This window comes from Mirounga leonina, unplaced genomic scaffold (assembly GCF_011800145.1).
Source record: "Mirounga leonina isolate KUSES-001 unplaced genomic scaffold, KU_Mleo_1.0 Mir_178, whole genome shotgun sequence".
In the NCBI taxonomy this organism is placed as follows: domain Eukaryota; kingdom Metazoa; phylum Chordata; class Mammalia; order Carnivora; family Phocidae; genus Mirounga; species Mirounga leonina.
This window is the reverse complement of record NW_023270464.1, coordinates 8,247,786-8,263,221: the sequence shown is the minus strand read 5'-3', so window position 1 is coordinate 8,263,221 and position 15,436 is coordinate 8,247,786. Positions and strand designations below refer to the sequence as shown.

At 45.3% G+C, this 15,436-nt stretch overlaps 1 protein-coding gene across 11 annotated transcripts in view; it reads left to right on the top strand.

Moving 5' to 3' along the window:
* FAM189A1 (family with sequence similarity 189 member A1) overlaps nt 1–15,436 on the top strand; it is a 480,663-nt gene that overhangs the window by 176,327 nt on the left and 288,900 nt on the right. For 10 of the 11 annotated variants that reach the window (XM_035023973.1, XM_035023976.1, XM_035023975.1 and 7 more), the window contains one exon: nt 14,172–14,228. The exons of the other annotated variant lie outside the window; for it this stretch is intronic. In XM_035023973.1, the coding sequence (XP_034879864.1) occupies nt 14,172–14,228 (57 nt within the window). The remainder of the gene's footprint in view (nt 1–14,171; nt 14,229–15,436) is intronic. 11 annotated transcript variants of the gene reach the window in all.

Genomic DNA, 15,436 nt, shown 5'->3' with positions numbered 1-15,436 from the left:
ATGTCTGCACTATAACGTGATGATTCTGCAGCCTGGAGAGTTGGTTAGAGGGGCAGTCAGGAGTGGGGGCAGGAAGACCCATCGTTGAACTGTTCAGGGGGCGAGGTGACAGCCAGGTGGCTACATGTGAATGGAGGGATGGGCTGGGGGCCGCATCCAGGGTGAGCTGGGTGGTGGGAGGTCCCTGCTTTGGATGGGGTTTGAGCATGAGGGGGTATCAGGGAAAGAAGTGGGGTAACCAGATTTCTGACAGGTGCACCTGTGAATGACAGTCGTCAGATGGGGGTAGGGAATGTCCCAGCAGGGGTGGAGGCATGATGGCACAGTTGGTGCCGTTGAGTCAGACCTGCTGATGAGGCGTCCAGCAGATTTCCACAAGGCCTGTGGGTATACACAAGGACCTGGAAGGCGGAGAGGCTGCGAGAAGGGGTTAGACCCTCCCTGAAGGATGGAGCAGTAGCTGGTATGAACTCTTCCAGGACAGATCACGTGTGGAGGGGAGGAGAAGGGATGAGGAGATGGGCAGGGGGTCTTCTAGGGAGGGGTGGCTGCAGGGACCTGTCATTAGGAAAGGGGAACAGGACTGGAGAATAGAGTCCAGCCATTAGTTACAGGGGTGCTGGCCCCTACTGCCCGCTCTTGGGGGAGGCCACTGCATTCATCCAGGGCCACTTGGGGGAGATTCCTTGCATGCTGCCAGCATGGCACAGTCATCCAGGTTCCCCAGCCTCTGTTTGGGGTTCCTCGTAGGATCTAAACCTGTGAGTGGTCATAGACCATGAGTGAGGGGCGGGCCAGGGTGGAATCCCAGTGTCCCCGAGCAAGCCACCGCAACTGGAAGGCCATCAGCAGGAGTGGTCCTTACTCCCATGGGATGCTCAGCAGTGCAGTGTTCCTGGTACCCTCTTGCAGGAATCAAGTCCCCCTACCCCGCCTCCCTTGTTCTCCCAACCCTCTGCCTCTTCCGGGCACCTCACTAAGTTCCAGATTGAAGACTCGCTCTGCACCCAAGTCTGTGTGTGTGGTCTGGATGGTTGAGGAAGATCAGGGCTGGTGCCAGGATGGAGGAGTACCTGGTGGGGGGCGGGGGGTGGAGCATCTGGCCCCAGTCTGAACTGCAGAGGATACTCCAAGGGGTCACTGTGAATGTATAGGAATTCAGCGCACCCTGGAGGGTCCAGTCTACTGGCTCGAGGGGCAGGAATTCTGAGAAGGGAGTGTGCCTTGGTGCAAGATTAACTCAGAAGACTCAGGGTTCAGGAGCATAACCTTTGGCCCCGAGAACAGGATGGCTCTGGGAAAACCCAGGCAAAGGCATCTTTAAGGAACAGTCCTAGATTTTGGAGTTTGCAGAAATAGTGTGTCGTTTATAACATTAGTACAGTGAGCCTTTATTCATCATCATTTGGAAATGAAGGGGCAATTTGTCTACCAGGCAGGTTCAGTTCCTATTGTAATTCCAGTGGACTTTAAAGTAGATGTGGGTCTGTGAATTTGCTAGCATAATTATACTCTGATAGCTTTTCATTACACATAATGTGATTTTAATGGAATTAATGTTCTGTATCAACAAATACATTGTTTTTATTGTTGTGCAAAGAGGAAACTTCTAAAAGAAGAGACTCAAAATGATTTGCACATGGGTTTACATAATATTCTTTCCCAAATGGGCAGTATACCTGCCCGTTTCATAGTTTCTTCCCCATGTTGGGTGAGGGAAGAGAGGGGCAGGAGGCTCTTACACACATTGGGGTGCTAGTTGGAATTCATCTTTGAAACTTGCGTTTATGTCTTAAGTTCTTATTATTCTCCATTAAAGAATAGCAGCCTACATGGAATTGCCCATGGTACCTGGCGGGCACCTTTCCTGGCAGGCCGGGCCCTCCCCACAGACACCTTGGACCCCTTCCACCTTCTGGACCCTCATCACAGTGCTTGGGATTCTGGTTTCTTGCCTCTATTCTCAGTCCTCAGGCCATAAGAATGCAGAGACCCTCAACATCTGTTCTGCAAAGGGCCTTTCGGTGCAAGTTTGGAATTTGTGTGGCCCCATCCACCTCTCCCACCAGTGGAAGGGAGCATCAGAAGGAGTTATGTCTCCCTTGCTTGGGTATACCCACCTCCCTTAGAAGGCAGAACCAGCTGTTATTAGCTTGTGTTTCAATCAAATGTTTTCTCTATTACCCATAAAACATGGGAACTTGAAAAGTACAAGGAGACGGGCTCCTGGGTGGCTCAGTCGTTAAGCGTCTGCCTTCGGCTCAGGTCATGATCCCGGGGTCCTGGGATCGAGCCCCGCATTGGGCTCCCTGCTTGGTGGGGAGCCTGCTTCTCCCTCTCCTACTCCCCCTGCTTGTGTTCCCTCTCTTGCTGTCTCTCTGTGTCAAATAAATAAAATCTTTAAAAAAACAAAGTACAGGGCGCCTGGGTGGCTCAGTCGTTAAGCGTCTGCCTTCGGCTCAGGTCATGATCCCAGGGTCCTGGGATCGAGTCCCACATCGGGCTCCCTGCTTGGCAGGAAGCCTGCTTCTCCCTCTCCCACTCCCCCTGCTTGTGTTCCTGCTCTTGCTATCTCTCTCTGTGTCAAATAAAAAAAATCTTTTAAAAAAATAAAACAAAACAAAACAAAAAAACACAAAGTACAAGGAGGAAGTCAAAGTCCCACTCTCCAGAGATGATCCATGGCTGTCTTTGGGATTTGGTGCAGGTTTCTTTCTGTATTTTGTGTGTTGGCATTTGTATTTATTTACTTAATACAAGGGAAATTATTTCCCCTCCAAACCATTTTTCTTTTCTTTTTTTTTCTTTTATGTGCCACGAGCATTTCCATGCAGTACTAAATATTCTAACACAACATGATTTAATGGCAGCAGGTGGGAAAGACCCAACAAATGTAAGCAGTTCTCTCTTGCTAAACACTCAGGTCATTTCCAATTTGCAAGATTATAAAGAACACTTTGATTAATACCTGGAATTCTTAGGAGTGGAATTACCAGTTCCAGTGGTATGCCTAGTTTAAAATACTCATGCTGTAATACATGCACAGATTAAAGGCTGGTATTTCAGAAAGTTACACATTTAATAGCAAGTGTCCCTTCCCTTTCTCCCTCATCCAGTTTCCCATTGGTAAGTTTCTTGTGTGTCCTTCTAGGGAAAAACGTTTATGTATGTACCAGCATCCATCCATTTATCTCTATATACACAAACGGGATCATTCTCGGCACACTGGGCTGTGTCTTGTTTGTCAGTTGTTTGTGTTTGACATTGTTCCATATTGGCATAAACAGGCCTACCTCAACTTTCATAATGCATCTATTCGTGTTAATGTAAATATCAAAGTTTATTTAACTAGCCCTTTATTGGTAGCCACTTGTTACAGGTTTTTGCGGTAAATATCCTTGTATAAGTGACTTGGCATGCCTCTGATACTGTTTCCATAGGCTATGTTCCCAGTAGTGAAATCATTCAGTATAAGTATGTGCCCTTACTATTTTGAGAGGTTTATGAAATTGCTCCCAAGGAGGGGTACATCATTTTATGCCAACACCAGTTGTGTTAAAGAGGAACTTCTTTCTCCTCTGTCCTCGCCACTACTGGGTTTTATCAAACTTCACCAGAAAGTTGGCAGCCTGATACAGAATATTTGTCGTGTTGTTTTGGCTTGCTTTTACAAAACTGAAGGAGGTTGAAGCATCCCTTTATATGTTTACCATCCATTAAAAATGTGAACATCCTTGGCCATTTTTTCTATTGAGTGGTTCCCTTTTCTTATTAATTGATATGAACTCTTTGTAAATTAAGACAATCAACCTTTTGTCTGTTGTGTATATTATAAGTATTTTTCCCCTTTGGAATTGGTCTTCCATTTTATGTGTTCTTTTTAAACCACAAATATGTTTGTTGGCTCTTGCCGTGATAGGGCTGCATAAAGAAGCACCCTGAAACTAGTGGTTGGCAGCAGCCCAGTCTGTTTTCTGCTCTGGTTTGCAGGTCAGCTGAGGTGGCCCCACCTTGGACTGAAGGCTTGGTTGGGTTTGGGTCTGTGCTGTCTGTCCATTCTGGGGCCCAGGCTGAAGGGGCTGTGGCTGTCTGGGCTGTGTCCCACTTGCATCCAGGAGCAGGTGTAGAGAGGATGACAGGCAACATGCAATGTTGGGTGGCATCATGAGATGCCCTGGAGGGGCCACCTCCATCCACTGTGGCCAAGCAAGTCCCATGACCAGGCCCAACATTGGGTGAGGATGGGTACTCTACACACTCTCTTGGGAGGCTTCCATGTTACTTGTCAGAAGCATGGACTTGGACTTCTAATATGAGGAGGCCCTGGGATTGGGAGCAAAGATCCAGTCTACCCCTTTCACCTTTGTCCTATAGTGTAACTAAACCACAGGTGTTGTTTTTTAAACATAAACATTTAAAATGTATTAACTTTCCTATTAGACTCTTGATTTTGTGTCCTGCCTCCAAACACTGAATTCCTTTTGAGATTATTTTAAAAAATGCTCCCATGTTCCTCTAGGACTATCAGGTTTTAATTTATGATTTACTCCTTGATTACTCTGGAATTTATTTTGGTCTAAAGAGTAAGGTAGAAAATAAGTTTTCCTTCTTTCCAAGTGGCTAACCTGTTGTCCCGATGCTTTTTATTGAATTGATTTTGTTTTTCCCTTAATAGTATTTTAATTAGAATTTCATGGAATTTCATGCATTCTTTGGTCCTTCTCTTTAAAAAAAAGATTTTTTTTTTGCCTCTAATATGAGGACTTTTGTGTTCTCAGTAGCTGTTTAAGATTTTCTTGATACTGTTCTTGCTCATTTCATATTGGTCTGTATGTTCTAAGTCATTCTGCCTTTTTGTTATAAATGGAATTTTTTGTTATAAATGGAATTTTTATAAATGGAATATTTAATTTCACTCTTTTTCTAACCAGTCTTTGCTTGCATGTGTATAGGAAAGCTATTTTTTTTCATAGTTTATGAGCTTATATCCTAATACTGTAATGTGGGTGAGTGCTTTAATTTTCTCATCTGTGCAGTGGGGTGCAAAAATCACACAAGCCTTTTACAGTTGTCAAGATATAAAGAGTTAAAGTATAAAACCTTAGTAGGTAAATGTCATACAGTCAGTGCTCACTAAATATAACTAGTATCATAATTTTTAAATATACTAATTTTCTAACCATTTGATTTACTAAATCCTTGTAATTGGTTTTTATTCTTGCTGATCAGTTTCCTTTAGTGTTCTAGTTAGATAAGTGTATCATTTTCTTTTTTTTTTTTTTTTAAGATTTTATTTATTTGACAGAGAGAGACACAGCGAGAGAGGGAACACAAGCAGAGGGAGTGGGAGAGGGAGAAGCAGGCTTCCCGCCGAGCAGGGAGCCCGATGCGGGGCTCGATCCCAGGACTCTGGGATCATGACCTGAGCCGAAGGCAGACGCTTAACGGCTGAGCCACCCAGGTGCCCCAGTGTATCATTTTCAAGTAGTAATCATTTTGCCCCCTTTTTCCGAATTTATAACTTTTCATTCTTCTTTTGTTTTATTAGCTAGCTGTATTAGTTTTCTGTTGCTCTATAACAAATTACCACAAGCACAGTGGCTTAGAACAGCACAGAAGTATGATCTCACAGTTTTCATGGGTCTGGAGTCTGGAACGCTTGGGCTTTCTGCGCAAGGTCTGAAGGCTGAAGTCAAAGTGAGGCCAAATGCATTTTCATCCAGAGGCTTGAGGAGGGAAAGATCTATTTCCATAGTCCCTCAGGTTATTGGCAGGGTTCATTTTTACAGTTGTATGATTGAGGTCCCTATTTTCTTGCCAGGTGTCAGCTGGAGAGGATCCAGCTGTTAGAGTCCCTCTCAGGACACAGCAGCTGACTTCTTCAGGCAGCAGCAGAATCTCCCTGGTGCTTCAAATCTTTGACTTTACAAAGGGCCCAGACCCAAAGGGTTTGCCTGATGAGGTCAGGCCCACCCAGGATTATCTTACTTTTGATGTACTCAAAACCAAACTTATTTGGGACCTGAGTGTACTGCAAAATCCTTTCACCTATGTCATATAGTGTAACCTCACCACAGGACTGAAATTCATCATATTCACAATCCCACCCGCACTCAAGAAGAGGGGATTTTATAGGAGGTGTACACCGAGGGGTGGGGTTATTGGGGACCATTGCATAATTCTGCACACCACACTGGTCTTTTCAGATTAATTTTAAATGTAGGTGGCAATTTGGGGCATCTTTATTTTGTACTATTAAACTAAGATTTTTTCATAAAGAATAGTGATTGAATTTTATCCATTGTCTTTTATACATCTTCTGAATATTTTTCATTTTTGTCCTATTAATATGATTAATTTTATTACTGTGTTTCCTCTTACTGAGCCATTTTTTCATTCCTGACATGAACACCCTGCCTTGCTCTTTATTCTTCTAAATGTACTGCTGAAGTCTGTTTTCTAACATTTTATTTAAAAATTGTATACCTCTGTTTATAAGTAAAATTGGTCTGTTTTCTTGTGATATTTTACAGGGTTGTAACTGTTATGCTGACTGACCTTTGTAAAAAGAATTTGGAAAGTTTCCTTGTTTTTTTCCCTCTGTGCTCAGAAAAAAATTAAATGGTGTTGGAAATCTGTATACTTTGAAGCTTTTGAAGAATTTGCCTGTGGCTGTTTGACCACTTTCCCAATTTCTTGGTGTTTATAGGTACATTTAGTTTTTTGATTTTAGAGGGACTCAATTGTAGTAACTTATATTTTCCTAGAAAATCATCTATGATATCCTCGTTGTTATAGACTGAATGTTTATGTCTCCCTAAAATTCACATGTCAAATCCTTATCCCCAGTGTGATGGTATTTGGAGGGGGAATCAGTGATTAGGAGCCAGGTGTTTAGGTCACAAGAGTGGAACCCTCATGAATGGGATTATTGCCCTTAGAGACTCCAGAGAGCTCTCTTGCCCCTTCCACCATGTGAGGACATATAAGAAGGTGGCCGTCTGTGAACCAGGAAGTGAGCCCTCACCAGATACTGAATCTGCTGGCACCCTGATCCTAAACAAAGGACATGCACCTAGAGGCATTGCAGGTCTCTGGGGTCCACCACCCCACCCCCAAACAAACACCACACAATGATCCAAGGCCAGAGTAGCAGGTGGCTGGAGTCTGAGAGGCAGGGCGCAGGGTCAGAGCAGTACGTGGCTGGAGCAGGCAGGTGCTCTGGGCATGAATGTCCACTGTGCAGTGAGGTGGGGTGGGGATGGCTCAGACTGAGATTTCCATGTTGAGCCATGAGTTGAGCCCCTTGGAGGTCACAGCATTTCTAGATCTTGGGTGCTTCCTGGTTATTTCTCCATTTTGGTTCCACAGAACCTCACTGATTAAGAGCAAGCAATGTGTTTGCAACAAAAGACTTCCAAGCCTACAAACATCAAAGAAAGTGCACTGCAAGGGGCGCCTGGGTAGCTCAGTTGTTAACTGTCTGCCTTCAGCTCAGGTCATGATCCCAGGGTCCTGGGATTGAGCCCTGCATCGGGCTCCCTGCTCTGCTGGAGGCCTGCTTCTCCCTCTCCCACTCCCCGCACTTGTGTTCCTGCTCTCGCTATCTCTTTCTCTGTCAAATAAATAAATAAATAAAATCTTAAAAAAAAGAAAAAAGAAAGTGCACTGCAAAAGCAAGAGTCAACAGAAACAACAAGCTGTCGCTTGTAGATACCTAACTTTCACTACACATCTTGGACTCAAGAACATCTGCATATGAAATATTTTAAGCAGTTGTACAGATGAACATGCAACAAGGAACTATCTAAAACAAATCATCATATTTGGGAAAAGATAAAAGCAGAACTTGTAAATACATAAACTATAACCATTTAAATTCTCTAAACAAATGCAAGTGTTCAACAGCTGGTTAAACGTAGTTCAGGGAAAATTAGTCACCTGGAAGGTAAACCTACGGAAGTTTTTCAAGAATGAAATACTGAATGACATGGGTATGGAATATATAAAAGCAGAACTAAGAGATTTGGAGGATGGAATATGAAGGGTCAGCATGCGGCTGCTGGAGTCCCTGACGGAGAGAATGTCAGGCAATATTTGAAAAGATATCGGCTATACAATTTCCAGAACTAATGAAAAATATAAATTCATCATGTCAGAAGCACAGTACATGCTAAAAAGGATAAATAAAGAGAAATCCACACTTAGACATATCATGCAAAAACCTCAGAACACTAAAGGCAAGGAGATAGTCTTAAAAGTCTTTAAAGAGTGAGGACAGGGACACCTGGGTGGCTCAGTTGGTAAGCATCTGTCTTTGGCTCAGGTCATGATCCCAGGGTCCTGGGATCGAGCCCCATGTTGGGCTCCCTCCTCAGTGGGGAGCCTGCTTCTCCCTCTCCCCCTGCTCATTCTCTCTCTCTCGCTCACTCTCTCTCTGAAATAAAAAAAAAATCTTTTAAAAAAATGAAGAAATAAGGACAGCTTCCTGCCTCAAGGAACAGCAGTTAAAAGGACAGCCAACTTCCTGATGGCAACAGCAGGAGCCGGATGATGGTGGCATAGTATTTTAAGCCGGTTGAGAGGAGAAACCATCAACTTAGAACCGTGTACCCAGCAAAACTACTTTTCAAGCATGAAGGTGAAGTAAGACATTTCCAGATAAAAAAAAAAAAAAACTGTAGTTGACCACTAAAATATCTGCACTAAAGGAACGTCTACATCAAGGGTTCATAGCCATCTAGGGAAGTCTGGGGAGTCCATCTCAGAATAAAGCTTTTGAATGTGTAGAATGAAATAGATAGGATTACAGAGGAAACCAGTTGGTTTGAAATCATTTAAAATCAAAATATGTTAAAAATGTGTTATAATAATACATATGCTGCTTTATTAACTCATTAAATAACAAAGTCCAGTTGCTGATTTTGAGTAAACTTCAGAGTAAACAGCCCTGGTGGAAGGCTGCATCGCACAGGGCAGAGCCAGGACGAATGAGTTTGGTACCAAGCATATATGAAGTAATTTGCGTCAAAGAAACACTCACTTCAGAACAGACTGTGTTGTATTTTACTTGGATTTTCTTTTGACTCATGGGTTATTTGGAATATCCTAAAGCATTTGACTGTTTTCTTCTTTTTTCTTTCACGGGGCTATGTTTCCCATCAATATCTAGTTTTGCTCCTATACAATGAGAGAATGAAAGCTACAGAATTCTTTTCTATCGTGGAGGAAGTAGGTGAGAAGGAGAGTGGCTTGCTTTCCTTGTGGACGTTTTGAGTTTGATGTATTGATGAAGCCTCCAGCAGGAAGTGGAGAAAGTCAGGACTGCAGATGGGGGTGAATGGTTGGGAGAGAGAATGGTGGGTTAGGGCTTGTTCTGAGAGAAGGAGGCAGAAGCCATGGAGGGGGTGTGGATGGGAAGGCATGTATGTCTCCCAGAAGGGAGCTGAGATGGACACAGAAGGCTGAGGGTTTGCATAATGGAGTCAGCCCTGCCATGTGGCGCCAGGGAGACCCAGACACAGAAAACCACCCAGAAAGAAAAGAAAATGTCAGTCGGATAAAGTTGGAGGTTCAGCTACTCCATGAAGCAGAAGGAAGAATTTTGCATAGCACAGGTTTAGAGTCTGAAAAGTTTGGAGAGATGGGCTCTGCAGACTTCCTTTATTCCAGGCAGCTCAGAATATTATTTGCTCCATTTTTGCGACAACAGTTCTTTCTCCAGACAGTTGTGAGGTCTGGCTTCTTAGCGGTAAATTGATACCGCGGTAGCTATTAGGCCCACCTGCCATATGTTTTGTGAAATAATTGAACTGGCTTTCAAGTCTGTGTTCTAGAAGGACTGGCTTCCCTATCTAAAATGTCGCATTACCATTTGCAGAACCAGAAGTGAAGCTCTGAAGAAAATTCTTGATTTGGGGCAATGAAAGGACTTTTCGATCTTAGAGGACAGGATTTAAAGAGCTAGTTTCCTCCGGGCCTCTGTGTTCAGGCGGCAGTACCAATCAAACAGGAAGCCCTTTGGCTCTAAAGATGCCATTACTTCCTGGCAGTCTGTTGTCCCCGTTCATCACCCTCAACAGCAGGAAATTCTGTCTCATTTTTAATATTATCACTTGCCTCTATTTAGGCTGGGCGGGAAGTGGAGAAAAAAAAGTGGGTTGGTGTTCTTTTAACAACTTGCAGGTGCTCAAAAAGTTAAGCCTCTCTTTCTGAGCAATATCATGACTTTCACATTCTTTTTTGGCTTTTCTTTCATAGCTACTTAATTACATGTTACTCTTCTCTGACCCTCTTCAGTTTCTTCATATTCTTGTGTAAACTGTGGACTTTGAATAATGATACTGGCAAATTAAATAGGACAAAGGTTTCATAAGATGCAGTAATTTCACGGCTAACTAGCTCCATGACCCTGTCCCTCACCAAAGTGGTACAAAATAAACCTGCAGAATTACTGAGGTGGCAGAACATGCAACATAATTCTCACTGGTAGCTGGAATTGAGAAAAAAAAAATAGTTCAAACTAAGACCCGGTCATTTCTGAGCAAGTCTATTCTCCTTTCTTCTCTGGTGCCCAGTGGACCAGAGGAGGCCTCTTCTGGTTTTCTGGTGTTCCGGTTTTCTAGATCGAGGGGTAGGGAAGTCTGCTTCTTCTGGGGAGACATGGGGAGAGAGTTGACATTTGAAGACAAGAATACAATATTCCACTCTTAATTATTAGTATTAGTGTACTAATAAGCTCGGGTGGCCATAATGAAATACCATAGACTCAGTGGTTTGACCGATAGGAATTTATTTTCTCATAGTTCTGGAGGTTGGAAGTTTGAGATCAGAGTTGGGTTCTGGTGAGGACCCCCTTCCTGTCTTTCAGGCTGTCAAAACCTCACTGTGTCCTCATGTGGCCTTTCCATGGTGTGCACATGTGGGGAGAGAGACAGAGAGATGGAGAGAGATCTTTCTCATCCTGTCAGGCCACCATCCCATCATGAGGGCCCTACCCTTACAACCTAATCTAACTCTAATTACCTCCTAAAGGTCTTACCCCCAAATACCATCACACTGGGGGTTAGGATTTGGGTCTGGACACAAACATTTAGTCTACAATAAATAGTTTTCTACTGCTGTGTCGCAAAGTACCACAGACTTTAAAGCTTAACACAACACCATTCAGAGTTTTCTTAGGTCAGGAGTCTGGACATGGCCTAGCTGAGTCAACTGGCCAGGGTCTTACAAGGCTGCAAAGTGTTCCTGGGGCAACATCTTTGTGTCACTGAGTAGGATCACAGGAGTGATAACCCATCATATTGATAATCAAGGGAAGGGCTTTAGACAAGGCCATGGGTCATCAGGGATTATTTTAGGATTTGCATGCCACACTGAGTTCGATGGTTTTATTTTTTTTTTCCTTTGTGTTGGGGAATTGGATCCATCTGTAATTACAGTTATTAATGATATTTAGGAATGTAACATTTTCTTCAGTAAAGCCAACTGTCCATATTATTGGAGGTAAAATTATTTGAGGGGATTCATGGAATGATAACTGTAGGATGGAGGCAAGGAAAATTAAGAATTTTTACTATAGCCTAATTTAAGTGATATTAACTAACTTCCTTTGTGTTTTTAAATGCCTGCTCTCTGAAGGTTTGTGGGTTTCCAGTAATATTTCTGTTACAAGCAACTTGGTCACTGTAGACATTTGACAGTTTTATAAACTTCAGCTTAGAAGAAAAGATCAAGGAGTTCTGTCTGAGCTCATTAAACATGCCTCGAGAGGTCTGGTGGTAGTTTAGGGATTTAGTGGGGCCCCATGTACTCATGAATTCATAGGCCCTTCCTGAATGAGAAGGCATTGGGCCATGTCTTGAAGAACAGGTAAAATTTTTTATGGTAGAAGTGGGAAGTGGAAGGCAGAGTATAAATGGACATATTCTGGGAGGTGTACCTTCCCATCCTCTGTCCAGGCTTTATTTGGGTCAGGCTGGTGTTGGCATCAAGGGAAAACAGAGGACACTCTTTGGAAGTCATATCCTAAGGAGATGGCAGAGTCAGAGCCAGCTGGGCTGGGGACATCTCCAGAATTTGGATTTGAGTGATCAGGAGGAGGGGTGCCATTATGGGAGGAGAGATGACAAGAGGGAGAGTGGGTTGGGTATAGAAGGGAAGAGAGAGGTTATAGACATTGTGGATGAAGAACGAGGGACTGGGGCACAGAGAGACACAGGAGAACAGTAGTCAAGGATTTCCATACAGGTTGCAGCTGGGTGGCATCATGAAGAGAGATTTGGGATATGGGAAAGCGTTCGTAAATACTATTTGTCAATATTGACTGTGTTTGCGAGATGTGTGCATTGAAGAAAGAATATGTATGTGACATGCTTGGGAGCAGAGCCCTGTTGAGCTCTCTTTGGTTCATTTTGTTTCTTGTGTGTGTGTGTGTGTGTGTGTGTGTATGAATGAGGTTCAGAAGTCTTTTACACGAACCTCTGGTCCACGTGTGTTGGGAAATCCACCTGAGACTAACATGATGTACGGGTTGTTAGAGACTATTGGGTCTAAGTCTGCAGAAGTGTTTGAGGGTTAACTGGAGTCTGTTGCCAGGGGGGCCTTGGGAGTCTGTTCAGTAGGATACTCTCCTCCCAGGCCTGGGCAAGTCCTTTTGGAATCCCAGGGGAAATGAACCAAAGCGCTCCAGCCCAGGACCTGACAGCCTGGCCCGTGTGCACAGCAGAAAGTTGGGGTGATTTATCTTTACAGCAGACCTCATATGAAAATACCTTACTTATTATAGTGGGGCCTCCCAGAATATTGCCCTGGAGAAGGACAGCTGCAGCCTCCTCCTCTGTGTGTCTGGTTGGATGCTGGGGGTGAGAGAGACGGGACCATCTCGGATCTGGATTTGAGTGACCGGGAGGAGGGGTGCCATTGTAGGAGGCAGAGATGATGAGAGAGAGACTGGGTTGGGGAGGTAGAGACCGCAGGTGCATTTTGGGACATGTTGAGGTGGAGAGTGACACCAGGGGCGGTGCCCAGTGGACTGTGTGAATCAGCACGTGTTAGATCTGAATGATAGATGGATCTCCAGTGGAGCCACTGGGTGGAGGAGCCAAAGGTCTGAGGAGAGGTCTTGGGGCGCGGGAAGGGAAGGGTGAGGTGGGAGGACATCTGGGGAGTGACGCAAAGCCGAGTGGAGAGGGGGCCTCCCACAGGAGGATGTGGTTAACCTCAGGTCTTCAAACTGATCACTGCACTTGTGTGTTGCACTCAGCGACCCCTCCGGTGACCTTGGGAAGTGTGTGTGCAAGTGGTGAGGGCCAAAGCCACATTGTAGTGGGGAGGGAGCAGCTGTGTCTCCCTGATCTGTCGGCCCTGCCTGGACCCAAGGAGACTGGGAATGTCTGGATCAGTGGCCAGAGTGTGCCTCAGGGATTGTGGGCCAGGACCTGAGGGGTGGTTCTCCTGAGACAGAAGACACAAGGGTCATGGGGTTAGGGCAACAAGGAAGAGCCGGGGGAGGGGGGGTGGCTGCTAGAAGAGGTCCTGGAAGGGCCATGCTCAGTGGGACCTGGGGCCCCAGAGGCCAGGGGCCGGCCTGGGAAAGGAGCCAGCAGCTCAGTGTCAGTGTGTGGGAAGCTGGGGGCCTCATCTGGTGGCACCGCCTCCTGGGGACATGGGAAGCTGGCTGGGGGACCAAGTGTGGGAAAGGAGTGGGGGGGGCCTGCCAGGTCGGCCATGCCCAACACCCATGCGCAGAAGGCAGGTGGCCAGGTGACCTGCAAGGGGGGAGCTCCGCTTTTCCCCAAAGTAGTGTTTGTAGTCCTCTCTGTGATTTTTAAGTCACACAACCAAATAACTCACGGGACCAGAGTGGAGGGAGTGCCCAGTGGAGGCTCTTTCAGCAGGTGCATCTGTTCCTGGGCCCATGCATGCAGAGCATAAGTGACCTCACAGGAGCTCCTGGTGGTCTCGGAGGCCTGCGTGCTGTCCATAGCGCTGCAGGCTGTGAGCATCTGGGCGCATAACAAGCCTCATTGTGTGTCCCACCCTCCCCAGCTCATGCATGTGGGCCGGATTCTAGAAGTAGTCCTTTTTCAAGGTGAGACGGCAGGACCATGTTGATTGTCCGTTAAAGGTTTCCAAAGAGTCTTACCTTCCCGCACCATTTGTCCTTGCAGGTGCTGCTCTCGGGGCTCATCGGTGTGGTCTCCTGGAAGAGGCCTCTCTCCCTTGTGGTAAGTCTGCACCTGTCCCCACGGCCGCCTGGGAGCAGGGTCCCTGTGGGGGTGTGAGTGCTTTAAAGGTGCTGGCAGAGAGAATTCTGGCTTCTTTGCAGAAAGCGGGCCACAGACCTTTATAGAAGCGGAACCTCCCAGTGCAGAAGGGCTCATAGGTAACAACCACTGAGCATCCTACCTTCTCCGCTTCGGAGAGTGCCCGTTGGAGATGCTCATGTAGCGTCCTCTTCCTTTGTTCTGTTTGGGTGCTGTCCTCTGTGGACGTGCTGGGAACAAAGACATTTTAGTAAGTATAGGTGCTAGGCGCGAAACACGAGCACACGAGCAGCACCTACTTCATCAGAGTTCAAGAAAGGTTAGCTGCGTGTGTGTTTTGGGGACTGAAACTCGGAGTTTCAGAGGAGGATGTTTTTTGAATAGAAGAGCACAGGGATGCCGCTGGAACCCCTTCTCCCATTGCCGTGGCCCCGTGCCAGGGAGGAGCAGGCCACATGGGAGATGGAAAAGAGAGGATAGTTTTCCCATTGGGAAAGTACCCGAGCAGATTCATGTCTATTGATTTGTATGCGTGTTTTTCTCAGTGTGTGCATTAATATATTTATGTGTCCATGTCAGGGCCAGACGAAGAGGTTTTCTGGGTTTTGATGGATAATGAAAAAAAAACATGGTGTGGCTTTTCTTCTCTTTTGTAGGCATCAATTATTTAAAGATCTCTTCTTTAAGTGATTAGGTTTGGAGATAATGACATGTACTAAATATTAATGGGAGTAGAAAAATCCCACAAATCTGCCTGTTGTAAACACCTCCTCCTCATGAGAGTAACCACAGCATCCTGAGGAGGCATCGGGAAGAGAGTGGCATTAATTCAGTGAGCCTCTTCTCCTATGACTTGTCGAGAAATTTCCTTTGCCAAAAAAAAAAAAAAAGTTTTTTTTATGTAGAAAGTTTCCAACACGCACAGAAGTCAAGAGAGACGCTAGTATAATGAATCCCCGTAGACCCTCCATCTGTCTTCTGCAAATATCAACATTGGCCTGTCTTGTTTGATCTAAGCCCCTTGCTGGAGTATTTTAAAGGAAATCACAACTAGTGTGTCAAGAAGCTGACTCCTTTGTGCAGAGGGAAATGGTGGTGGACACGCCAGCTGTGGGGCCGATGTCCTTTGGCTGTGCTTTTGGGTTCCCTTTGGGGACATGGGGCCAGCC